We start from the raw sequence: 27,503 nt of genomic DNA, 5'->3' as shown, positions 1-27,503 counted from the left end.
GCAGAGTACTCATGTCAAAAAAGGATCTTTGACAAGGATTTTTGCAATAGATTATGAAAAACAGAGTACTCATGTCAAAAAAGGATCTTTGACAAGAATTTTTGCAATAGATTATGAAAAACGGAGTACTCATGTCAAAAAAAGGATCTTTGACAAGGATTTTGGCAGTAGATCTTTAAAAACAGAGTACTCCTGTCAAAATATGGATCTTTGACAGAGATTTTTGCAGTAGATCTTTAAAACCAGAGTACTCATGTAAAAAAAAAAGGATCTTTGACAAGGATTTTGGCAGTAGATCTTTAAAAACAGAGTACTCCTGTCAAAAAAAAGGATCTTTGACAAGCATTTTGGCAATAGATCTTTAAAAACAGAGTACTCATGTCAAAATATGGATCTTTGACAGAGATTTTTGCAGTAGATCTTTAAAACCAGAGTACTCATGTAAAAAAAAAAGGATCTTTGACAAGGATTTTTGCAGTAGATCTTTAAAAACAGAGTACTCCTGTCAAAATATGGATCTTTGACAAGGATTTTTGCAATAGATTATGAAAAACAGAGTACTCATGTCAAAAAAAAGGATCTTTGACAAGCATTTTGGCAGTAAATCTTTAAAAACAGAGTACTCATGTCAAAAAAAGGATCTTTGACAAGGATTTTGGCAGTGGATCTTTAAAAACAGAGTACTCATGTAAAAAAAGGATCTTTGACAAGCATTTTGGCAATAGATCTTTAAAAACAGAGTACTCATGTCAAAATATGGATCTTTGACAGAGATTTTTGCAGTAGATCTTTAAAACCAAAGTACTCATGTAAAAAAAAAGGATCTGGGGCAAGGATTTTTGCAGTAGATCTTTAAAAACAGAGTACTCATGTCAAAAAAAGGATCTTTGACAAGCATTTTGGCAGTAGATCTTTAAAAACAGAGTACTCATGTCAAAAAAGGATCTTTGACAGAGATTTTTGCAGTAGATCTTTAAAACCAGAGTACTCATGTAAAAAAAAGGGTCTTTGACAAGCATTTTTGCAGTAGATCTTTAAAAACAGAGTACTCATGTGAAAAAAAGGATCTTTGACAATGATTTTGGCAGTAGATCTTTAAAATACATACAAATGACAATGACACAGCCTTGCACGGATGACAAAATAAAAAAATGGATGTGAAGAAAAAACATTCTCACCATCTCTTTACTGCCGACCTCCTTGGGGTCGCTGAGGTGACTTTGGAGGATGTTGCACGCAGCCAACATCTTCTCGCTGAGCTCGTGCCTTCAGAAGGAGAGTCACATGGTCACATGATCACATGTAGAGATGTCCGATAATATCGGACTGCTGATATTATCGGCTGATAAATGCTTTAGAATGTGATATCGGAAATTATCGGTTTCAAAGAGTAAAATGTATGACTTTTTAAAAGGCCGCTGTGTACACGGCCGTAGGGAGAAGTACAGAGCGCCAATAAACCTTAAAGGCACTGCCTTTGTGTGCCGGTCCAGTCACATAATATCTACGGCTTTTCACACACACAAGTGAATGCAAGGCATACTTGGTCAACAGCCATACAAGTCACACTGAGGGTGTCCGTATAAACAACTTTAACACTGTTACAAATATGCGCCACACTGTGAACCCACACCAAACAAGAATGACAAACACGTTTGGGGAGAACATCCGCACCGTAACACAACATAAACACAACAGAACAAATACCCAGAACCCCTTGCAGCACTAACTCTTCCGGGACGCTACAATATACACCCCCCGCTAACCTCTATCCCCCCCCCCCCCCCCCAACCTTCTCATGCTCTCTCAGGGAGAGCATGTCCCAAATTCCAAGCTGCTGTTTTGAGGCATGTTAAAAAAAACAATGCACTTTGTGACTTCAATAATAAATATGGCAGTGCCATGTTGGCATTTTTTTCCATAACTTGAGTTGATTTATTTTGGAAAACCTTGTTACATTGTTTAATGCATCCAGCGGGGCATCACACATAATAATGTGTTAATTCCATGACTGTATATATCGGTATCGGTTGATATCGGAATCGGTAATTAAGAGTTGGACAATATCGGAATATCGGCAAAAAAGCCCTTATCGGACATCTCTAATGGTAACTAAAACAAACTCAAAGGTGCACAAAACAGGAACTGAGGGAGTCCAAAACTAACCGGAAATAGCAAAAAGCTGGCCCTCATGCTGCTAGCTTAATGCCAACATACAATGGACAATCCCATTGACAGGCTAACAAAACTAGCATTGGGTTTGTTTTACCAGTACACAATTGACAATAAACAAACAAATGCGTTTGTAACTACCTTGTTACATTGTTTCATGCATCCAGCGCGGCATCACAACAAAATTAGGCACAATAATGTGTTCATTCCACCACTGTATATATCGGTATCGCTTGATATCGGAATCGGTAATTAAGAGTTTGGACAATCTCGGCAAAAAAGACATTATCGGACATCTCTAGTCACATGGTCACATGGTGTGTCAACAACATCATCTCCGGCTGAAGCACAGCAAACATGTCCTCACCTTTCTCTGGTCTCCAAACCTCCTTCCTCGGTCACGTCCACGTCCTCCGCTCCCTCCGGCTGGAACTCATCCCTCACACTCTTCTCCTCCTCCTCCTCCTCCTCTTCCAACTTCCGGAATCCCTCCGTTTCTTTCCCATCCTCCTCGTCCTCGGAGGAGGAGCTGCTGTCCTCCGAGCTGGAGTCGTCGCTGGACGTGGTCTCATAGCTTTTGATCGATTGATTGAGACTTGTATTAGTAGATTGCACAGTACAGTACATATTTATTAGTAGATTGCACAGTAAAGTACATATTTAGTAGTAGATTGCACAGTACAGTACATATTTATTAGTAGATTGCACAGTACAGTACATATTTATTAGTAGATTGCACAGTACAGTACATATTTATTAGTAGATTGCACAGTACAGTACATATTCCCTACAATTGACCACTAAATGGTAACACCCCAATAAGTTTTTCAACTTGTTTAAAGGCCTACTGCAGGGGTCGGCAACCTTTACCACTCAAAGAGCCATTTTGACAAGTTTCACAAATTAAAAAAAACAATGGGAGCCACAACAACCTAATGTTAACGCGGCCCGCGAGGTTTATATGAATGACGATTGACAGCGTCATACTTGCCAACGTTCCCAATTTTTCCGGGAGACTCCTGGAGGTGCACGGCTTGATAGCACTGCTTTTAGCACCCTCTTCAGTCTGCAAATATAGCGCACCTGCTCGGTCACACGTGTTGAACGCGGCTTCTGTTCGCACACGTCTGTGACAGCAAGGCATACTTGTTCAACAGCCACACAGTTTACACTGACGGTGGCCGTAGAAAAAAACCTTAACACTGTTACGTTACAAATATGCACAAATATGCACCACACTAAAAAAGAATGACAAACACATTTCTGGAGAACATCCGCACTGTAACACAACATAAACACGACAAAACAAATACCCAGAATGCCAAGCAGCCCTGACACTTCCGCTACCACCAAACCCCGCCCACCTCAACCGACGCACGGAAGGGTTGGGGGGGGGGGGGGGGGGGTTTGGAGTCAGGGCTGCATGGTATTCTGGGTATTTGTTGTGTTGTGTTTATGTTGTGTTACGGTGCGCAGGTTCTCCAGAAATGTGTTTGTCATTCTTTTTTGGTGTGGGTTCACAGTGTGGCGCATATTTGTAACGTAACAGTTTTATACCGCAACCGTCAGTGTAAACTGTGTGGCTGTTGAGCAAGTATGCCTTGCTGTCTTCTACGTGTACGAGTCCAAGCTCAATACAACATGGGACCTGCCTGGCATGCTGTTTGTACCAACCTATAGAGGACAATAAATGCAGAGCTATCAGGGTATGCCCTTAATTCAGTTGTTAAGGTAAAAATCTGAAAATATTTTCATCGAGTGATATCTAGGAGAGGCACGGAGATCGTTAAGTAAGCTGCTGGGAAAACGGGAGGGTCGGCAAGTATGCAGCTGAGCCGCATTAGAGCGGTCAAAGAGCCGCATGCGGCTCCGGAGCCGCGGGTTGCCGACCCCTGGCCTACTGAAAGCCACTACTAGCGACCACGCAGTCTGATAGTTTATATATCAATGATGAAATCTTAACATTGCAACACATGCCAATACGGCCGGGTTAACTTATAAAGTGACATTTTTAATTTCCCGGCACACTTCCGGTTGAAAACGTTTCGATATGATGACGTATGCGCGTGACGTCAACAGTTGAAGCGGAAGTATTCGGACACCATTGAATCCAATACAAAAAGCTCTGTTTTCATCTCAAAATTCCACAGTATTCTGGACATCTGTGTTGGTGAATCTTTTGCAATTTGTTTAATGAACAATGGAGACTGCAAAGAAGACAGTTGTAGGTGGGATCGGTGTATTAGCGGCTGGCTGCAGCAACACAACCAGGAGGACTTTGAGATGGATAGCAGACGCGCTAGCCGCCGACATCACCTTGACTTCCTCCGTCTCCGGGCCGCCAACCGCATCGGTGATCGGGTGAAGTCCTTCGTCGTACCGTCGATCGCTGGAACGCAGGTGAGCACGGGTGTTGATGAGCAGATGAGAGCTGGCGTAGGTGCAGAGCTAATGTTTTTAGCATAGCTCTGTCGAGGTTCCGTAGCTAAGTTAGCTTCAATGGCATCGTCAGCAACAGCATTGCTAAGCTTCGCCAAGCTGGAAAGCATTAACCGTGTAGTTACATGTCCAGAGTTTAATAGTATTGTTGATCTTCTGTCTATCCTTCCAGTCAGGGGCTTATTTGTTTTGTTTCTATATGCAGTTAAGCCCGATGCTATCACGTTAGCTCAGTAGCTAAAGAGCTTCGCCGATGTATTGTCGTGGAGATAAAAGTCACTGTGAATGTCCATTTCGCGTTCTCGACTCTCATTTTCAAGAGGATATAGTATCCCAGGTGGTTTAAAATACAAATCCGTGATCCACAATAGAAAAAGGAGAGAGTGTGGAATCCAATGAGCCAGCTTGTACCTAAGTTACGGTCAGAGCGAAAAAAGATACGTCCTGCACTGCACTCTAGTCCTTCACTCTCACGTTCCTCATCCACGAATCTTTCATCCTCGCTCAAATTAATGGGGTAATCGTTGCTTTCTCGGTCCGAATCTCTCTAGCTGCTGGTGTAAACAACGGGGAAATGTGAGCAGCCCTTCCTCCGGTGACGTCACGCTACTTCCGGTACAGGCAAGGCTTTTTTTTATCAGAGACCAAAAGTTGCGAACTTTATCGTCTTTCAGCAAAAATATGGCAATATCGCGAAATGATCAAGTATGACACATAGAATGGATCTGCTATCCCCGTTTAAATAAAAAACATGTCATTCCAGTAGGCCTTTAAGTCGGGGTCCACGTTAATCAATTCATGGTAATCCACCAGGGGGCGCCACACAAGTAAAGATCACAGATGAAGGAGTGACTTCATGTGGTCTCATAGCTGATCCACCAGGGGGCGCCACACAAGTAACGCTCACGGACGAAGGAGTGAGGTCATGTTGGTACTCACCCTCCGTTCACGCCCACAAACTGCAGGTTCTTCTTGGTGCTGCTGGAGTCCGGGCGGCCATCTTTTTTCTTCATGATGGACTTTAGCGATGACTGACCTTGAGGAGCACGAGACAAAAGCTGTGCTTGAGTCACCAATCATGCAACATTTCTCTTTTGTCAGGGCCTTGTTAGGGCTGTGTTACAATAGAACTACAACTGACTGACTGTTAGGGCTGTGTTACAATAGAACTACAACTAACTGACTGTTAGGGCTGTGTTACAATAGAACTACAACTAACTGACTGTTAGGGCTGTGTTACAATAGAACTACAACTAACTGACTGTTAGGGCTGTGTTACGATAGAACTACAACTAACTGACTGTTAGGGCTGTGTTACAATAGAACTACAACTAACTGACTGTTAGGGCTGTGTTACAATAGAACTACAACTAACTGACTGTTAGGGCTGTGTTACAATAGAACTACAACTAACTGACTGTTAGGGCTGTGTTACAATAGAACTACAACTAACTGACTGTTAGGGCTGTGTTACAATAGAACTACAACTAACTGACTGTTAGGGCTGTGTTACAATAGAACTACAACTAACTGACTGTTAGGGCTGTGTTACGATAGAACTACAACTAACTGACTGTTAGGGCTGTGTTACAATAGAACTACAACTAACTGACTGTTAGGGCTGTGTTACAATAGAACTACAACTAACTGACTGTTAGGGCTGTGTTACAATAGAACTACAACTAACTGACTGTTAGGGCTGTGTTACAATAGAACTACAACTAACTGACTGTTAGGGCTGTGTTACAATAGAACTACAACTAACTGACTGTTAGGGCTGTGTTACAATAGAACTACCCGCTAGAGAATGAAGAGTGCTTGAAACTCCGCATGTCAACATCTCCGTTCAGTGCCACACCCACAAAATGCCCAAGCAACCCACATATACATACATACATATACACACTGTACATACATATACATATACATACATACATGCATATACAGTATATATATATATATATATATATACAGTATATATAATATATATATATATATATTATATATATATTATATATATATATTTATATATATATATATATATATATATATATATATATATATATATATATACATACATATATACATGTATATATGTACGTGCTTGAAATTGCACGCCTTTTATAACTTTAATAACAAATATTACAGTATATTTATCATACTTTCCAAACATGTTTTTGTCTAAATAAAAAATAAATTCAAATACTTAACTTTACAGCAAACTACCCATCAAGTTAATAAAAATGACAGAACATTTCACCTTGTTCTTTACAGCATATGAATATTAAAAAAAATCATAAAGTTTTTCGCGTTAAAATTCTGTTGAGCTGCCAGTTTTTGACTGTAAAATCTACGGTTGTAGTTTTAAACGGTGTATTACCGTAAATGCAAAGATGGTACATTTGTTTTTACGGTAGAAAAACTGGCAGCTAAGTTGCCAGAATAAAAAAAAAACTTGTACAGTTTTCTTTAGTAACAATATCATGTTGTAAAATCAATGTCAATTCAACACAAAATTCTGGCAACTAAGCAGACGAGCTTTTTCCTAAAAAACCTACCAAAAAACTGTGGTGCTCTTTTCCCACTTACCATAAAATGTTGTAAAAAATTTAAAAAACACTATAATTTATAGTAAAATGTTGTCAATGTAAAGTTTTTACTGTAAAATTGACAGTCTATGTAACTTCTTAAGGCCAAAGCTGTTTGTTTAATGCTTTTTACAATAAAGTTTTTACAGTAAAGTTAAGGACAATAAAGAAAATAGAGGATTAGACAGTACAGTAAAGTTTTTACTGTAAACTCGACAGTCTACTTAACCTCTTAAGGCCAAAGCTGTTTGTTTACATGCTTTTTACAATAAAGTTTTTACAGTAAAGTTAAGGACAATAAAGAAAATAGAGGATTAGACAGTAAAGTTAAGTTTTTACAGTGAAGTTTTTACAGTAATGTTAAGGACAATATAGAAAATAGAGGATTAGACAGTAAAGTTAAGTTTTTACAGTGAAGTTTTTACAGTAATGTTAAGGACAATAAAGAAAATAGAGGATTAGACAGTAAAGTTAAGTTTTTACAGTAAAGTTAAGGATAATAAAGAAAATAGAGGATTAGACAGTAAAGTTAAGGATAATAAGAAAATAGAGGATTAGACAGCAAAGTTAAGTTTTTACAGTAAAGTTTTTACAGTAAAGTTAAGGACAATAAAGAAAATAGAGGATTAGACAGTAAAGTTAAGTTTTTTACAGTAAAGTTAAGGACAATAAAGAAAATAGAGGATTAGACAGTAAAGTTATGTTTTTACAGTAAAGTTAAGGATAATAAAGAAAATAGAGGATTAGACAGTAAAGTTAAGTTTTTACAGTAAAGTTAAGGACAATAAAGAAAATAGAGGATTAGACAGTAAAGTTAAGTTTTTACAGTAAAGTTAAGGACAATAAAGAAAATAGAGAATTAGACAGTAAAGTTAAAGTTTTTACAGTGAAGTTAAGGATAATAAAGAAAATAGAGGATTAGACAGCAAAGTTAAGTTTTTACAGTAAAGTTAAGGGACAATAAAGAAAATAGAGGATTAGACAGCAAAGTTAAGTTTTTACAGTAAAGTTAAGGATAATAAAGAAAATAGAGGATTTAGACAGTAAAGTTAAGTTTTTTACAGTAAAGTTAAGGACAATAAAGAAAATAGAGGATTAGACAGTAAAGTTACGTTTTTACAGTAAAGTTAAGGATAAATAAAGAAAATAGAGGATTAGACAGTAAAGTTAAGTTTTTACAGTAAAGTTTTTACAGTAAAGTTAAGGACAATAAAGAAAATAGAGATTAGACAGTAAAGTTAAGTTTTTACAGTGAAGTTAAGGACAATAAAGAAAATAGAGGATTAGACAGTAAAGTTACGTTTTTACAGTAAAGTTAAGGACAATAAAGAAATAGAGGATTAGACAGTAAAGTTACGTTTTTTACAGTAAAGTTAAGGATAAGGAAAATAGAGAAAATAGAGGATTAGCAGTAAAGTTAAGTTTTTACAGTAAGCTTTTACAGTAAAGTTAAGGACAATAAAGAAAATAGAGGATTAGACAGTAAAGTTAAGTTTTTACAGTAAAGTTAAGGATAATAAAGAAAATAGAGGATTAGACAGTAAAGTTAAGTTTTACAGTAAAGTTTTTACAGTAATGTAAGGATAATAAAGAAAATAGAGGATTAGACAGTAAAGTTACGTTTTTACAGTAAAGTTAAGGACAATAAAGAAAATAGAGGATTAGACAGTAAAGTTACGTTTTTACAGTAAAGTTTTTACAGTAAAGTTAAGGACAATAAAGAAAATAGAGGATTAGACAGTAAAGTTAAGTTTTTACAGTAAAGTTAAGGACAATAAAGAAAATAGAGGATTAGACAGTAAAGTTAAGTTTTTACAGGAAAGTTTTTACTGTAAAATCGACAGTCTACGTAACTTCTTAAGGCCAAAGCTGTTTGTTTACATGCTTTTTACAATAAAGTTATTACAGTAAAGTTAAGGACAATAAAGAAAATAGAGGATTAGACAGTAAAGTTAAGTTTTTACAGTAAAGTTTTTTACAGTAATGTTAAGGATAATAAAGAAAATAGAGGATTAGACAGTAAAGTTAAGTTTTTACAGTAAAGTTAAGGACAATAAAGAAAATAGGGGATTAGACAGTAAAGTTAAGTTTTTACAGTAAAGTTAAGTTTTTACAGTAAAGTTAAGGATAATAAAGAAAATAGAGGATTAGACAGTAAAGTTAAGTTTTTACAGTTAAGTTTTTACAGTAAAGTTTTTACTGTAAACTCGACAGTCTACTTAACCTCTTAAGGCCCAAGCTGTTTGTTTACATGCTTTTATTTATTTCTCTTTGCTATTTGGGCTCATTGGACCCGAATCACAATACAAACTAAGAATCATATTTTGATATGATGTACTTAGTCCATAAGTACACAAACGTGTACTTCATGTTTAGTGACATGCTAATTCTTATTTTTACACTTTTTTTTTTTTTCCAAATTCCATTGTATGTTATACTCTTCTGACACCACCAGATGGCAGTTTAAGTGTCCACATACGTGGCCATAAGACCCCAATTCAGTAGTGTGCACCATTTAGGAAATAAGAGCTAAAAGGTGCTGTCTAAGTCTTTTTAAAGCAATTTATATCATTAATGAACTCCAGAGGCAAATTCCTCCATTATTCACTGTTACAAGCTGATGGCAGACATTATTTTATTACTGGGATGAAAAGCACTTTGAAACTGCTCATTAGCATTAAAGCTACACACAGCAGGGTTGCTATGAAGGAACTTTTAAACTGTCTACATTTTAATGTCATGACTATAATAGACTATCTTCGGGCCTTTGACGTTTATTTAAAATTGGTAAAAAAAAAAAAATATATGGGACTTTTTCACATGGAGACTTGGAAGTGAGCAGAACATTTTCAGTTTGGGTCTCCAAAGAAGCAAAAATTCCAGCCCAGAGTTTGTGCATGTGCCAAGACTTGTCTCCGGCAGCGAGAAGCAGCATGTTCATGTGGGAATGTTGCAGTGTGAAGGAGCTTTGCCATCCTGTGGTGTGTGAGTGTTCTTGTATTTTCTACCCTTCTTGAGACAACAAGGAAAAGTATCTTCCATATGAGGAGGTGTGAACAAGTGATGACATAAATCACGCTCCCAATTTCCTCATTTGCACCCCTGCTGGTCAAATCTATCAAAAAGGAGGGATTTTTCTAATTGGCCGTGTGTCGCTTTTTAAAAGTGCTCCCCCTCTGGCCAACATATGAAATAACAAGTGTGTGTAAGAAATTGAAATGCGCCCCCTCTGGCCAAAATTAATAAAAATAAATAAATATGTATATAGACATACTGTAATAACTTGAAGTTAATAATGAAGATTCTAAACCAATTACAAATAAAATAAGTTAACTAAAAGTCTTTTTTTTTTCCACAATATGTCGACTTTTTTCTTATAAAATTGGGAACAGTTTTTCATATTCTTTCTGTTTCTGTAATATTGCAATATTTTTAGGGATGTCCGATAATGGCTTTTTGCCGATATCCGATATTGTCCAACTCTTTAATTACCGATACAGATATATAAATAAATAAATAAATAAATAAATAAATAAATAAAACTCTTTAATTACCGATACCGATATCAACCGATACCGATATATAAATAAATAAATAAATAAATAAATACAGTATATATATAGACATACTGTAATAACTTGAAGTAAATAATGAAGATTCTAAACCAATTACAAATAAAATAAGTGAACTAAAAGTCTTTTTTTTGCCACAATATGTCGACTTTTTTCTTATAAAATTGGGAACAGTTTTTCATATTCTTTCTGTTTCTGTAATATTGCAATATTTTTAGGGATGTCCGATAATGGCTTTTTGCCGATATCCGATATTGTCCAACTCTTTAATTACCGATACCGATATATAAATAAATAAAACTCTTTAATTACCGATACCGATATATAAATAAATAAATACAGTATATATATAGACATACTGTAATAACTTGAAGAAAATAATGAAGATTCTAAACCAATTACAAATAAAAAAAAGTGAACTAAAAGTATTTTTTTTGCCACAATATGTCGACTTTTTTCCTATAAAATTGGGAACAGTTTTTCATATTCTTTCTGTAATATTGCAATATTTTTAGGGATGTCCGATAATGGCTTTTTGCCGATATCCGATATTGTCCAACTCTTTAATTACCGATACCGATACTGATATATACAGTTGTGGAATTAACACATTATTATGCCTAATTTGGACAACCAGGTATGGTGAAGATAAGGTCCTTTTTTTTTTTAAATTAATAAAATAAAATAAGATAAATAAATTAAAAACATTTTCTTGAATAAAAAAAGAAAGTACAACAATATAAAAACAGTTACATAGAAACTAGTAATGATTGAAAATGAGTAAAATTAACTGTTAAAGGTTAGTACTATTAGTGGAGCAGCAGCACGCACAATCATGTGTGCTTACGGACTGTATCCCTTGCAGACTGTATTGATATATATTGATATATAATGTAGGAAGCAGAATATTAATAACAGAAAGAAACAACCCTTTTGTGTGAATGAGTGTAAATGGGGGGAGGGAGGTTTTTTGGGTTGGTGCACTAATTGTAAGTGTATCTTGTGTTTTTTATGTGGATTTAATAAAAAAACAAAAAACAAAAAACAACAACAAAAAAAACCCGATACCGATAATAAAAAAAAACGATACCGATAATTTCCGATATTACATTTTAAAGCATTTATCGGCCGATAATATCGGAAGGCCGATATTATCGGACATCTCTAAATATTTTCTTGTAAAATGTTGACTTTTTTATGTAAACTTTTACTTTTTTATGTAACTTACTTTTTTACTGCAAAACGGTGACATTTATCACAATATTGCCAATTTGTTTGTTATTCTTGTAAAATTTAATTTTTTTGAATAAAATGACTTGTCACAATTGTGCCCAGTAAATTTCCGATTTATTATTATAATATCGCAAACCTTTTTAAAGTTTTCTTATAAATTGTGACTTTTGTCGAGTAAAATGACAACTTTTCATAAAATTGCCAAAATGTTAAGCTTTTCTTGTAAAATTGCGACTGTTATTGAGTACAATGCCAGCTTTTATCATAATATTGCACAAATGTTCAGTTTTTCTTGTAAAATTTTGACTTGCGTTGAGTAAAATGAGGACTTTTATTATAATACTGCCAAAATTCTAAATTTTTCTTGTGAAATTGTGACCTTTTTCTTGTGAAATTCCAACTCATTTTTCACAACAAGCTTTTTTATATTTGCATAGTATGTATATATTATTAATGTTGTAAATACACTTCTTTATATATCTAGAAAGGCTGGTCTTAAAGAGGGAGGCATTTTTCGGAGGTCTCAAGAAGGTAACATATACAAGTATGTGTGTGTGTGAGTGTGTTCTTGTATTTCTACCCTTCTTGAGACAACAAGGAAAAGTATCTTCCATATGAGGAGGTGTGAACAAGTGATGACATAAATCATGCTCCCAATTTCCTCATTTGCACCCCTGCTGGTCAAATGTATCAAAAAGGAGGGATTTTTCTAATTGGCCGTGTGTCACTTTTTAAAAGTGCTCCCCCTCTGGCCAACATATGAAATAACAAGTGTGTGTAAGAAATTGAAATGCGCCCCCTCTGGCCAAAATTAATAAAAATAAATAAATATGTATATAGACATACTGTAATAACTTGAAGTAAGTAATGAAGATTCTAAACCAATTACAAATAAAATAAGTTAACTAAAAGTCTTTTTTTTTTCCACAATATGTCGACTTTTTTCTTATAAAATTGGGAACAGTTTTTCATATTCTTTCTGTTTCTGTAATATTGCAATATTTTTAGGGATGTCTGATAATGGCTTTTTGCCGATATCCGATATTGTCCAACTCTTTAATTACCGATACCGATATATAAATAAATAAATAAATAAATAAATAAATAAATAAATAAAACTCTTTAATTACCGATACCGATATATAAATAAATAAATAAATAAATACAGTATATATATAGACATACTGTAATAACTTGAAGTAAATAATGAAGATTCTAAACCATTTACAAATAAAAAAAAGTGAACTAAGTCTTTTTTTTGCCACAATATGTCGACTTTTTTCTTATAAAATTGGGAACAGTTTTTCATATTCTTTCTGTTTCTGTAATATTGCAATATTTTTAGGGATGTCCGATAATGGCTTTTTGCCGATATCCGATATTCCGATATTGTCCAACTCTTTAATTACCGATACCGATATCAACCGATACCGATACTGATATATACAGTTGTGGAATTAACACATTATTATGCCTAATTTGGACAACCAGGTATGGTGAAGATAAGGTCCTTTTTTATTTTAAATTAATAAAATAAAATAAGATAAATAAATTAAAAACATTTTCTTGAATAAAAAAGAAAGTAAAACAATATAAAAACAGTTACATAGAAACTAGTAATTAATGAAAATGAGTAAAATTAACTGTTAAAGGTTAGTACTATTAGTGGAGCAGCAGCACGCACAATCATGTGTGCTTACGGACTGTATCCCTTGCAGACTGTATTGATATATATTGATATATAATGTAGGAAGCAGAATATTAATAACAGAAAGAAACAACCCTTTTGTGTGAATGAGGAGGGAGGTTTTTTGGGTTGGTGCACTAATTGTAAGTGTATCTTGTGTTTTTTATGTGGATTTAATAAAAAAAACCACAAAAAAAACCCACAAAAAAAACCCGATACCGATAATTTCCGATATTACATTTTAAAGCATTTATCGGCCGATAATATCGGCCGGCCGATATTATCGGACATCTCTAAATATTTTCTTGTAAAATGTTGACTTTTTTATGTAAACTTTTACTTTTTTATGTAACTTACTTTTTTACTGCAAAATGGTGACATTTATCACAATATTGCCAATTTGTTTTTTATTCTTGTAAAATTTAATTTTTTTGAATAAAATGACTTTTGTCACAATTTTGCCCAGTAAAATTACGATTTATTATTATAATATCGCAAACATTTGTAAAGTTTTCTTATAAATTGTGACTTTTGTCGAGTAAAATTACAACTTTTCATAAAATTGCCAAAATGTTAAGCTTTTCTTGTAAAATTGCGACTGTAATTGAGTATAATGCCAGCTTTTATCATAATATTGCACAAAAGTTCAGTTTTTCTTGTAAAATTTTGACTTGCGTTGAGTAAAATGAGGACTTTTATTATAATACTGCCAAAATTCTAAATTTTTCTTGTGAAATTGTGACCTTTTTCTTGTGAAATTCCAACAAGCTTTTTTATATTTGCATAGTATGTATATATTATTAATGTTGTAAATACACTTTATATATCTAGAAAGGCTGGTCTTAAAGAGGGAGGCATTTTTCAGAGGTCTCAAGAAGGTAACATATACAAGTATGTGTGTGTGTTCTTGTATTTCTACCCTTCTTGAGACAACAAGGAAAAGTATCTTCCATATGAGGAGGTGTGAACAAGTGATGGCATAAATCATGCTCCCAATTTCCTCATTTGCACCCCTGCTGGTCAAATCTATCAAAAAGGAGGGATTTTTCTAATTGGCCGTGTGTCGCTTTTTAAAAGTGCTCCCCCTCTAGCCAACATATGAAATAACAAGTGTGTGTAAGAAATTGAAATGCGCCCCCTTTGGCCAAAATTAATAAAAATAAATAAATAAATAAATAAATATGTATATAGACATACTGTAATAACTTGAAGTAAATAATGAAGATTCTAAACCAATCACAAATAAAAAAAGTTAACTAAAAGTCTTTTTTTTTTCTACAATATGTCGACTTTTCTTATAAAATTGGGAACAGTTTTTCATATTCTTTCTGTTTCTGTAATAATGCAATATTTTCTTGTAAAATTTTGACTTTATGTAAAACTTTCTTTTTTATGTAACTTACTTTTTTACTGCAAAACGGTGACATTTATCACAATATTGCCAATTTGTTTTTTATTCTTGTAAAATTAATTTTTTTTGAATAAAATGACTTGTCACAATTTTGCCCAGTAAAATTCAGATTTATTATTATAATATCGCAAACAATTTTAAAGTTTTCTTATATATTGTGACTTTTGTCGAGTAAAATGACAACTTTTCATAAAATTGCCAAAATGTTGAGCTTTTCTTGTAAAATTGCGACTGTTATTGAGTATAATGCCAGCTTTTATCATAACATTGCACAAATGTTCAGTTTTTCTTGTAAAATTTTGACTTGCGTTGAGTAAAATGAGGACTTTTATTATAATACTGCCAAAATTCTAAATTTTTCTTGTGAAATTGTGACCTTTTTCTTGTGAAATTCCAACTCATTTTTCACAACAAGCTTTTTTATATTTGCATATTATGTATATATTATTAATGTTGTAAATACACTTCTTTATATATCTAGAAAGGGTGGTCCTAAAGAGGTAGGCATTTTTCGGAGGTCTCAAGAAGGTAACATATACAAGTATGTGTGTGTGTGAGTGTGTTCTTGTATTTCTACCCTTCTTGAGACATGAAGAAGGAGGTGTGAACAAGTGATGACATAAGTCATGCTCCCAATTTCCTCATTTGCACCCCTGCTGGTGACATCTATCAAAACGAGGGTGGTCCCAAAAAGGAGGGATTATTCAAATCGACTGTGTGTCGCTTTTAAAAGTGCTCCCCCTCTGGTCAACATATGAAATAACAAGTGTGTGTAAGAAATTGAAATGCGCCCCCTTTGGCCTAAATCAATTAAAAAAAAAAAAGTTTATAGAGACATACTGTAATAAAGTAAATAATGAAGATTAAAAACCAATTACCAACAGAAAAAATATATTTTTTTAATAACCTAAAAGCAGTCTTTTTCTCACAATGTGTCGACTTTTTTCTTATAAAATTGGGAGCAATTTCTCATATTCTTTCTGCTTCTGTAACGTTGCAATATTTTCTCGTATAATTATGACTTTTTTAATGTAAAATGATTGCTTTTTATTGCAAAACGCTGACATTCGTCATTTAAAATTCTGACATTTATCACAATATTGCCAATTTGTTTGTTATTCTTGTAAAATTTAATTTTTTTAAATAAAATTACTTTTGTCACAATTGTGCCCAGTAAAATTCCGATTTATTATTATAATATCGCAAACATTTTTAAAGTTTTCTTATAAATTGTGACTTTTGTCGAGTAAAATTACAACTTTTCATAAAATTGCCAAAATGTTGAGCTTTTCTTGTAAAATTGCGACTGTTATTGAGTATAATGCCAGCTTTTATCATAATATTGCACAAATGTTCAGTTTTTCTTGTAAAATTTTGACTTGCGTTGAGTAAAATGAGGACTTTTATTGTAATACTGCCAAAATTCTAAATTTTTCTTGTGAAATTGTGACCTTTTTCTTGTGAAATTCCAACTCATTTTTCACAACAAGCTTTTTTATATTTGCATAGTATGTATATATTATTAATGTTGTAAATACACTTCTTTATATATCTAGAAAGGATGGTCCTAAAGAGGGAGGCATTTTTCAGAGGTCTCAAGAAGGTAACATATGCAAGAATGTGTGTGTGTGTGTGTGTGTGAGTTCTTGTATTTCTACCCTTCTTGAGACATGATAAATCATGCTCCCAATTTCCTCATTTGCACCCCTGCTGGGGACATCTATCAAAATGCGGGTGGTCCCAAAAAGGAGGGAATTTTTCAAATTGACTGTGTGTCGCTTTTAAAAGTGCTCCCCCTCTGGTCAACATATGAAATAACAAGTGTGTGTAAGAAATTGAAATGCGCCCCCTTTGGCCAAAAAAAAATAAAAAAATAAATATGTTTATAGAGACATACTGTGATAACTTGAAGTAAATAATGAAGATTGAAAACCAATTACCAACAAAAAAATTAAGTTTTTTTTTTTGTTTGTTTTTTTTTAACTAAAAGCAGTCTTTTTATCACAATGTGTCGACTTTTTTCTTATAAAATCGGGAGCAATTTCTCATATTCTTTCTGCTTCTGTAACGTTGCAATATCTTCTCGTAAAATTATGACTTTGTTCATGTAAACTTATTGCTTTTTATTGCAAAACGCTGACATCCGCCATATAAATTCTGACTTTTATCACAATATTATAAATTTTTGTTGTTGTTCTTGTAAAAAACAGTGGAATTTTTTTTTTGAGTAAAATGATGACTTTTGCCAAGTGAAATTCCCATTATTGTTTTAATATTGCCAAAATTGTCGTCATTTGAGTAAAATGACGACTCTTTTCATAAAATTGCCAAAATGTTAAGCTTTTCTTGTAAAATTGCGACTGTTATTGAGTAAAATTGCATCTTTTATCATAATATTGCACAAATGTTCAGTTTTTCTTGTAAAATGAGGACTTTTATTATAATACTGTCAAAATTCTAAGTTTTACTTGTGAAACTGTGACCTTTTTCCTTTGAAATTCTAACTCATTTTTTTATATTTGCATAGTATGCATATATTATTATTATTATTATTACAAGAATGTGTGTGTGTGTGTGTTCTCACCGTGTAGCGCTGTGGACATTTGCAGGTCCATGCGACTCTTCTGCTCGGCGGCGCTCATGTGCTGCGTCTTTGCGGCTCTGTCTGTCCGACCGCTGGACGCCACCTGGACGCCACCGTCTGAAAGTGGGCGGAGTCAACACAGCAGTTAATAAAGAGTACGGTCATGTGAGCGGTATACAAACGCAAGGTCCAGCGTCCTGCAACCCAAACAAAGGTCAGCTCAAATTAAACTCTGGGTTAAAAAAAATAAAATAAAAATTAAATCAATAAATAAAAATGTGGCTGTAGGCAACCTCCTGATGTAGTGTACTGAATATTTTTTTGAGGAACAAAATAGCATAATGGGTGAGTACAAGTGGTCAGCTGTTTTCCTTTCCACTTTCTCATGCACTCCAAATCATGATTCATGTTAAAACAACTTCAATAATTACTTTAAAGGCACGGCTGATGAATAAATAATATTTGTCCATAAAGTACTTTGTCATTTTTTTTACTAAATGTACTCGTTCTTCCCGTTTTACAGAGAAAAAAAAATACATGTACTGAATGCAATTGCATTTATTCTTATTTAATTTTATATGAATATCATTTTTTTAATCTTAAAATAAAGATGATTCCTCAAATATCTACTTGACTTACATCCGTAATAAAAATAATACTCTTGTTCATGTTAATGTGATTGGAGTTACATTTGTATGAAGTTAGGCTGCAAAATTGATTTAGTGTGTAATAATAAGGAACTATTATTTCCTTGCAATGTGACAAATATTACATCATTTATTTTCTTTTTAAATGAAAATATCTGACTTGATTTCAAAGCAAGTTATCCATTAAATTGAAACAGATTAAAAACAGATTTTTACGGTTTTAACAAAAAACAACAAAAAAAACAAAACAGTAAAAACTAACCATAGATTTTACGGTAAAAAACTGGCCAGAATTTTACCACAGTGGAACAATTTTTCCATTTGCAGTAATAATATATTGTAAAAAAACACCCTACATTTTCAGATAAAATTATGGCAACTGAGCTGCCAGTCTAGATATTTTTTATTTACGCATTATGTAAAAAAAAAAAATACAATGATCAGATGCATAATAGGCATAATTTGCATAATAGATGCATAATAGGCATAATTTGCATAATATGCATAATTTGCAGTAATAATAATAATAATAATAATTTGCAGTAATAACATGTCGTAAAAAAACACCGTACATTTTCGGATAAAATTATGGCAACTGAGCTGCCAGTCTAGATTAAAAAAATGTACGCATTATGTAAAAAAATATATACAATGATCAGATGCAAAATAGGCATAATATATGCATAATAGGCATAATTTGCAGTAATAATAATAATTTGCAGTAATAATATATTGTAAAAAAACACCATACATTTTCGGATAAAATTATGGCAACTGCTCTGCCAGTCTAGATTAAAAAAAATTATGCATTATGTAAAAATAAATAAATACAATGATCAGATGCATGATAGGCATAATATATGCATTATAGGCATAATTTGCAGTAATAATAATAATAATAATAATAATTTGCAGTAATATGTTGTAAACAAAACACCGTAAAATTTTGGATAAAATTATGGCAACTGAGCTGCCAGTCTAGATAAAAAAATTTTACGCATTATGTAAAAAAATATATACAATGATCAGATGCATAATAGGCATAATTTGCAGTAATAATAATAATAATTTGCAGTAATAATATATTGTAAAAAAACACCATACATTTTCGGATAAAATTATGGCAACTGCACTGCCAGTCTAGATAAAAAAAATTTATGCATTATGTAAAAAAAAAAATACAATGATCAGATGCATAATAGGCATAATATATGCATTATAGGCATAATTTGCAGTAATAATAATAATAATAATAATTTGCAGTAATATATTGTAAAAAAAAACACCGTAAAATTTCAGATAAAATTATGGCAACTGAGCTGCCAGTCTAGATAAAAAAAATTTACGCATTATGTAAAAAAATATATACAATGATCAGATGCATAATAGGCATAATTTGCAGTAATAATAATAATAATAATAATTTGCAGTAATAATATATTGTAAAAAAACACCGTAAATTTTCAATTAAAAATATGGCAACTGAGCTGCCAGTCTAGATACATTTTTGTAACGCATTATGTAAAAAAATATATACAATGATCAGATGCATAATAGGCATAATTTGCAGTAATAATAATAATAATACTAATAATAATTTGCAGTAATAATATTTTGTAAAAAAACACCGTAAATTTTCGGATACAATTATGGCAACTGAGCTGCCAGTCTAAAAACTTTTTTTTTTTATACACATTATGTAAAAAAAATAAAATACAATGATCAGATGCATAATAGGCATAATTTGCAGTAATAATAATAATAATAATTTGCAGTAATAATATATTGTAAAAAAACACCCTACATTTTCAGATAAAATTATGGCAACTGAGCTGCCAGTCTAGATTAAAAAAATGTACGCATTATGTAGAAAAATATATACAATGATCAGATGCATAATAGGCATAATATATGCATAATAGGCATAATTTGCAGTAATAATAATAATTTGCAGTAATAATATATTGTAAAAAAACACCATACATTTTCGGATAAAATTATGGCAACTGCTCTGCCAGTCTAGATAAAAAAAAATTATGCATTATGTAAAAAAAAAAAAATACAATGATCAGATGCATGATAGGCATAATATATGCATTATAGGCATAATTTGCAGTAATAATAATAATAATAATAATTTGCAGTAATATGTTGTAAACAAAACACTGTAAAATTTTGGATAAAATTATGGCAACTGAGCTGCCAGTCTAGATAAAAAAAATTTACGCATTATGTAAAAAAATATATACAATGATCAGATGCATAATAGGCATAATTTGCAGTAATAATAATAATAATTTGCAGTAATAATATATTGTAAAAAAACACCATACATTTTCGGATAAAATTATGGCAACTGCACTGCCAGTCTAGATAAAAAAAATGTATGCATTATGTAAAAAAAAAAATACAATGATCAGATGCATAATAGGCATAATATATGCATTATAGGCATAATTTGCAGTAATAATAATAATAATAATAATTTGCAGTAATATATTGTAAAAAAAACACCGTAAATTTTCAAATAAAATTATGGCAACTGAGCTGCCAGTCTAGATACATTTTTGTAACGCATTATGTAAAAAAATATATACAATGATCAGATGCATAATAGGCATAATTTGCAGTAATAATCATAATAATACTAATAATAATAATAATAATTTGCAGTAATAATATTTTGTAAAAAAACACTGTAAATTTTCGGATACAATTATGGCAACTGAGCTGCCAGTCCAAAAACTTTTTTTTTTATACACATTATGTAAAAAAAAAAAATACAATGATCACATGCATAGTAGGCATAATTTGCAGTAATAATAATAATAATAATTTGCAGTAATAATATATTGTAAAAAACACTGTAAATTTTAGGATAAAATTATGGCAACTGAGCTGCCAGTCTAGATACTTTTTTTTACGCATTATGTAAAAATATATATATAATGATCAGATGCATAATAGGTGAGTGGTTCGCATTTTCCACCCCAGGAAAAAAGTCTCTTCAAGTACCAACATAATGACCAACATTAGCGTAGCGCAGTAGGCCAAACCTTTCATTAAAAACAAGGCAGAGGTTTTATTCAACGCGCATATTCAATATTTTTGGCCTTTGTAACAACACCCGCAGTTTGAATATAGGAAAATAAAACACTTCTTTAATCAAGCGGTTCATTGGCGTACCACCAGTGCCTCCATGGTAATGCCCCCCCCCCCCTCTACCTCAAAGTACTGCTCACCCCCAAATCCTCCACACGACACCAGGCTAACCTCCGAGAACAAAGCTACAAACAATAGGCGTTCTGCTCCGCCGCTCCCAGTCTGTGGAACGCTCTCCCTGACCACCTGAGGGCACCACAGACTGTGGATGCTTTTAAAAAAGGCTTAAAAACCCTTCTTCTTAAAAAAGCCTTTTTTTTTTTCTTTATAGATATATGCATACTAGTTCTAGCTATTAGGCTGTTCTAGACCCGGCACTAGATGAAGCCAGTGTAGCACTAGTGGCACATGAACCACAGTTTGAGAATCCCTGGCATAGACAATTGTATAATGAGGTGACTCCTGATAGATTTACTAGTCACAGCCGTGACTGCCATGTGGCCCTCAGTAAAAAACAGTTTTACTTCCATGTTTTAAGGGGCAAGTGCATCTTTAAAGAACAAAACAAAAGAGAGCTAGCTTGGCCTAATGATCAGGACTGTGGACTATTTCACAAACCAAACAAACACGAGCTTATCGCACGTCCACTTCTGACCCCCCCCTCCCCCGCCCCGCAGTCTTGAATGCGGCGTTTGGAAGCGTGCCAAAATGTATTCACCGCCGTTCAAACGTGTTTGAAAAAAGCGTCTTCTGCGCTCCTTCTGGGCTGTCCAACATTCCAGAAGGAGTGACCCGAGGCCCGGCTGCAACACAACACAAAGAATGTGTCAGCCGGCGTGAGAGCGGGTTATGTAACGGCGAGGGAGGCGGCCATGAATCAGCATTAGTGCGCGCTAAAGAGCAGGAGGCCGATGGGTGCGACTCCCAAAAAGTGAGCTCATGTTTTGGTCCGCGTCCCAGTCGACACTTTCTTATCTGCCATTGTTGTGTTTGCACTTCAAACTACTCAAAGATGAATCAATGCAACATGTGACGCCGTCAAGCTCTCACCTGGGTCTGCGGCGTCCATCTGCAGCTTTAAGAGATCCTCCACGCTGCCGCACTTCATGGCAGAGTTGATGGACGAGAGCGTGCTGACCAGCTCACTGTTGATGGACCCAAACTGGGACTGGGGCTGCCCGAAGGCCTCGGCCAGCTCGCTGTAGTTCTCGGCCAGCAGCATTTGTTGCTCCTGTAAGAGCTTCTGCACCCTCTCGATGTAATGGTCTAGCCTGGCGCCGCCCTGCGCTGGCCCGGCCTCAGCGGTCTCCTCCACGGTCTCCTTGCTGCATGCGACGGGTTTGAGGAGCAGGGAAGGACCGCATGCTATGTTGCGCGTTTTCAATCCGATCAAGAAGTTCTCGTGAACGCTGACAGGTCCCACTCCACATTCTTTGGTTTTAGTAGAGCTGGATTGACCGAGGAGCGATTCTACATCCGTGGCGGTTCCTACGGCCACTGAGCGCATCTTTGGGGCCGAGTGCACGTCCTTGACGAGTCCCTCGCCTGCAGCCACCGTCCTCGTTTCTGCGGCAGCGGTGTTGGTGTGCTTGTCACAGGTCGACAAGGCGGTGTCCGTGCAAGAGTCCGTCAGCTCGGCTGTTTTTGTGTTGGTGGACTTGCTGACAACTTCCGTCTCAGTGTTGGTAATCTGAGTTGCTAACTCGGGGGCAGCCATGACACAAGAGTCGACCTTGGTCACGAGGTCTGGGTCAGTTCCTTGCGACACCATCGTCCTGAAAGGACTGACGGCCACGTCCACAGAACAATCCCCGCAGCCGAACGATCGCGACGTCTTGATCAACTCAGTCATAGGTTTGCAGAAGGCTGAGCAGTCTAAAGACTCCACCGTGTTGATTCCCACCTGACAAACCTCGAAGTCCACGCCTACCTGACGCTGCAGTGCCTCCACCGAAAGTTGGTCTGGCAAGTTCTCAGGGCCGACACCAATGCTGTGCACACTCGGGTGACAGGACACTCCTACAGAGAAACTCTGAGGAGCTTCAGCAATAACGACGTGGTCACCGACCCCCTGGCTTTGCACTGAGACTTTGGCCTCCACGGAGACGTTGTACATCTCGGGCCTCACCATGAAGCCTTTATCCGCCTTTTTTTTGTTGGAACCGCCAGCTGCTTGGAGCTCCAGCTTTAGCTTTGTCATCTCCATCTGGTGAGTAGTTTCTTTCAGCTGCACCTCCAAGCGGTAGACCTTGTCTTTCAGCGCTTCGATGGTCTGCTGCTGGAGCTCGATCTCCTTCTCTGCCTCGCTGGACACGCCCAGCATGGCTTCGTTCACACCCACTAAAGCACTGCGGGTTTCCAGGCGTTCTGTCGCCACGCCCACGTCCCGATGGCAACGTTCTTTTGGCAACCGGACTTGACGGTTGTTCATGTTTTCATCAGTCACGACACCGACTGACTTTTGGAGGGCCTGGTTCTGATTGTCCGTCTGACTTTCAAAGCCATTATTGTCAAGAGTGGTCTTCTCCAGAGCTTGGACTTCCGCCGCCAGACGCCTAAACTCTTCAAGCTGCTGAGCATTCTGTTGCTGGACTTCAGGCTCGATGATTTGCAACACAGTTTCTTTCTGGATGGGACCTGGGTTCTCCATCTGGTCGGCACAGCCCACGCTGTAGGAGCGCTTGCGGAAACCACCAGGAACTTGATTTTTGGACTGAGCGGCCAATTGTCTTTTTTCCTCCTGGAGAACCGCTATCTTGACCTGTAAAATGGGAATGGTCTTCACCTGCTCCTCTAACTCTTTCAGCTTCTTGAGGGCAACTACCATCTGCTCCCGGATCTGTTGTAGGTGTAGCGGGCTGACATTAGTCACGGGTGTGGCCATGCCGGAGCTCATGGGACTGTGTCGGATGGAGCTACCCATGGATGGTGGGTAGTAAAGGTTGTACTCTCCATTGTTGATGTGGCCGTTGATGGGTAGAGGCTGAAGGGTGCTGGGGGAGATCTGACTTGGCGCCATGGACCCCGAGTATGAGGACAGCGAGCTGTTTGAGCCCGTTCCCCCAAAGCTGGCAAGACGACGGCGGGGCAGCGGAGGTTCGCTGTACGGCTGCATGAACAGACGCTCCTGTTCTAATCGAAGTCGGGTCTCCATCAGGGTCTTTTCTACATGGGGGTTGGGTCGCGGCGTCAACCTCGGCGAGGGCGGCGGGAGTAGCAGCTTGGGCTCCACGAGGCTGGAGTAGGATTGCTGTGGGGCCGTTTCAAACGCCGCCCTTTGGAGGATGGGCGTCAGCGGAGCGGATACCTGGGAGGGCTTGGCACTGAAGAAGACCGGCGACTGCTTGTCGTCGCTGTTTGAAGACGATAGCGAGTCGGTGGACGTCCATTCGGCCCGCACGCCGGCACTGCCGGTGCGGGTCCGTGGCGGCGGCGGCGCCGTTGCCGGCTTGCCCCCTTTGGGCTTCCTCTGGATGCTCAGCTTCTTAATGGTGTGGCCCCTCTCGATGTCATCGACGTATTTGAGGAAGTCCAGGTCTAGCTGGAAACCGTAGGGAGTCTCGACGGAGTACGGAGCCACAGAGTCCTTGTCGTTATCTGTGCTTGGACATCTTTGTCCTCGGCCTGCACAAACACAGCAAAACAAGTTGCTCGTATTAAACATTGCATGTCGACAAGCAATTAATTACGAAATTTGAGGGAACTGCAGCTCTTCTTAAACATCCGTCAACAAATTTGACGTGCACCAACGTGCCTCACGTCAACACGACTGGAAAGTGTGAGTGACAGCCACTACGGCAAGCTCTGCTTAGTCAGCTCAAAACTATGCGCAACACATAAAGAAAGACACGTTACAAATACATGTTGTTGTGCCAGATGATCAGAGATGAGCGCACAGAGTTTATGGTTTACAAACCTTGTCACACATCAGTAAAGTTCTTGTCAAGGTAGACTCAAATAATCCCAGGAAATCTTGAGAACTGTCTTTGCTGATGATTTATTCAAGCCACTGAGATTGATGGTCTCAAAGTCCAAACTCCACGCGCTGGGTCCCAGAAGTCCCATTAAGACCCCCCCCACCCCCACCCCCCGGCTACACATACACCGGCTGGGCTAAAAGTGGCATCTTCTTGTTCCTGGTATGCCTGGAGCTTAAACACGGGCCGGACATAAACAGCTTCCTCTGACAACTTTACCTCCCTGTGGCTTCTATTCCGGAACAGAACATTGTTGTTCACTCACCTCACTCCCGTCCAAGACTCTTAGCTTGTTCCCTTCCTGGCAGGCGACTGTACAAAGATCCCACTGTGCAGTTTCTTCTCACTCCTACCACTCAATCTTCTCTCCTCCGTACGGGGAGAAAAGGCCGCTATTGGTATGAACTCTGCTCAGCCCAGCACTGCAGAGCTATTGGACAGCTGCCTCCTCCAATCCTATGAGACTCTGAGCTGGGCGCTACCCCTTCCCGAATAAGAGAGCTGTTATTCAGCGGGCTGGGGGGGGGCGGCGAACTCGCTGAAATAACAGACCCTTTTTTTTTTTTAAAGACAAACAGTAAAGCTACTGTGCATATTTGACGTTTTTACACGCCCCCAGACTGCAACATTAGGCACACCCGCATATAATATTCAATACACTTAATAATCCAACAGTGCATTTATGATTGCCATCCTTTGTTGTGGTGTTTGTAATATTTCCACTCACTTCTCTAGAACCAGACCCCCAGACGTTCAGTTTGGACATTGCTTTTTGTAAACCCTAATGTAGCTTCAATGCTAACGAGCTGTGTTGGTCCACGCCTGTCCAACACATGCACCAATTCCCGGTACCTAGAACCCAATACCAGTACTTTTGCACTTTTGTGTATGTTTGATAAATATTAACTATTTTTATTAATGACATCTCATTTTTGATTATGATAAACTTCCGTCCAATTTCACTTGTTATATCCTATTTTGGTGGTTCGGGCATCTGGTCAGGATGCCACCCGAACGCCTCCCTAGGGAGGTGTTTCGGGCACGTCCGACCGGTAGGAGGCCACGGGGAAGACCCAGGACACGTTGGGAAGACTATGTCTCCCGGCTGATCTGGGAACGCCTCTGGACGAAGTGGCTGGGGAAAGGGAAGTCTGGGCTTCTCTGCTTAGGCTGTTGCCCCCGCGATCCCACCTCGGATAAGCGGAAGAAGATGGATGGATGATCTTATTTTACTATTATGTTTGAGTCAACAGGTTTGTTGGCGTTGAAAATTGCAACATTACTGAGAGGCAGTTTGACTGAGTCAGCTCTCAGTGCTGCTAGAGTGTTGGTGTTAGGGATACACAAATTTAATATCGCAGTTATTGTGACTAAAATGTGGAGTTATGTTGTTGAATGTGGTCAAAAAGTACACTGAAATAGTTAGAAAAGCCACTATTTGGGCTCTGTACCGAGGATGTCGTTGTGGCTTGTGCAGCCCTTTGAGACACTTGTGATTTAGGGCTATATAAATAAACATTGATTGATTGATTGATTGATTGATATTTTGCATAGTTTGTGTTTCTTATGCTTCACTGATAGTGTTTGTCGTAGAATTGTTATGTTTTTTTAATGACTAAACCTTTATTCACCATATTCAAATCTATTTATTTCCGGTGGGCGTTCCACAACTTGTGTTGTCCTACGCTTTTCTGCGGCCTTTGAACGCACCACAAAACCGCCTCCATCTGGCATTTCTGGGACGGATCACTCTGCGTCATGACAACACAGCTCATAGGCTGAATGTGCGCAATTGAACAGCTTAGTTGATCAGACAGTGGTGAGCTTATACAAGTTTCGATTGGTGTATGTAGTTTCTGAGATGGGGAAAGACGTTAATGTCTCTTGTTTTCATGTTAGCAGCTAAGCTAGCTGCAGCGAATCCCTGACTTTACCAAAGCGCAGTTATCGATCCTGGTTTTTGCCATCATTTTAATTTAAACGGTAATACATACAGTCAGGAGTTCTACTGGGGTTATCATTAATACAGTTTATTGTTGCATCCCGAGTTAGACATGACGTCACACGGTACGTGTATTTGTATTGAACCGT

General features: G+C 36.6%; 1 protein-coding gene across 2 annotated transcripts in view; it reads right to left on the bottom strand.

Moving 5' to 3' along the window:
* Positions 1-27,503, bottom strand: part of kank1a (KN motif and ankyrin repeat domains 1a) — a 453,264-nt gene that overhangs the window by 344,515 nt on the left and 81,246 nt on the right. Inside the window, exons 3-7 of one of the 2 annotated variants that reach the window (XM_062024418.1) lie at positions 22,486-25,059; positions 17,687-17,803; positions 5,551-5,647; positions 2,540-2,746; positions 1,179-1,266 (exon numbers count right to left, since the gene is read on the bottom strand). The exons of the other annotated variant lie outside the window; for it this stretch is intronic. Coding sequence (XP_061880402.1) covers positions 1,179-1,266; positions 2,540-2,746; positions 5,551-5,647; positions 17,687-17,803; positions 22,486-25,059 — 3,083 coding nt within the window. The remainder of the gene's footprint in view (positions 1-1,178; positions 1,267-2,539; positions 2,747-5,550; positions 5,648-17,686; positions 17,804-22,485; positions 25,060-27,503) is intronic. 2 annotated transcript variants of the gene reach the window in all.

The sequence above is a fragment of the Entelurus aequoreus genome, linkage group LG17, assembly GCF_033978785.1.
Source record: "Entelurus aequoreus isolate RoL-2023_Sb linkage group LG17, RoL_Eaeq_v1.1, whole genome shotgun sequence".
NCBI classification, from domain to species: domain Eukaryota; kingdom Metazoa; phylum Chordata; class Actinopteri; order Syngnathiformes; family Syngnathidae; genus Entelurus; species Entelurus aequoreus.
The sequence above is the reverse complement of the archived record's forward strand: the minus strand, read 5'-3'. Positions and strand labels throughout refer to the sequence as shown.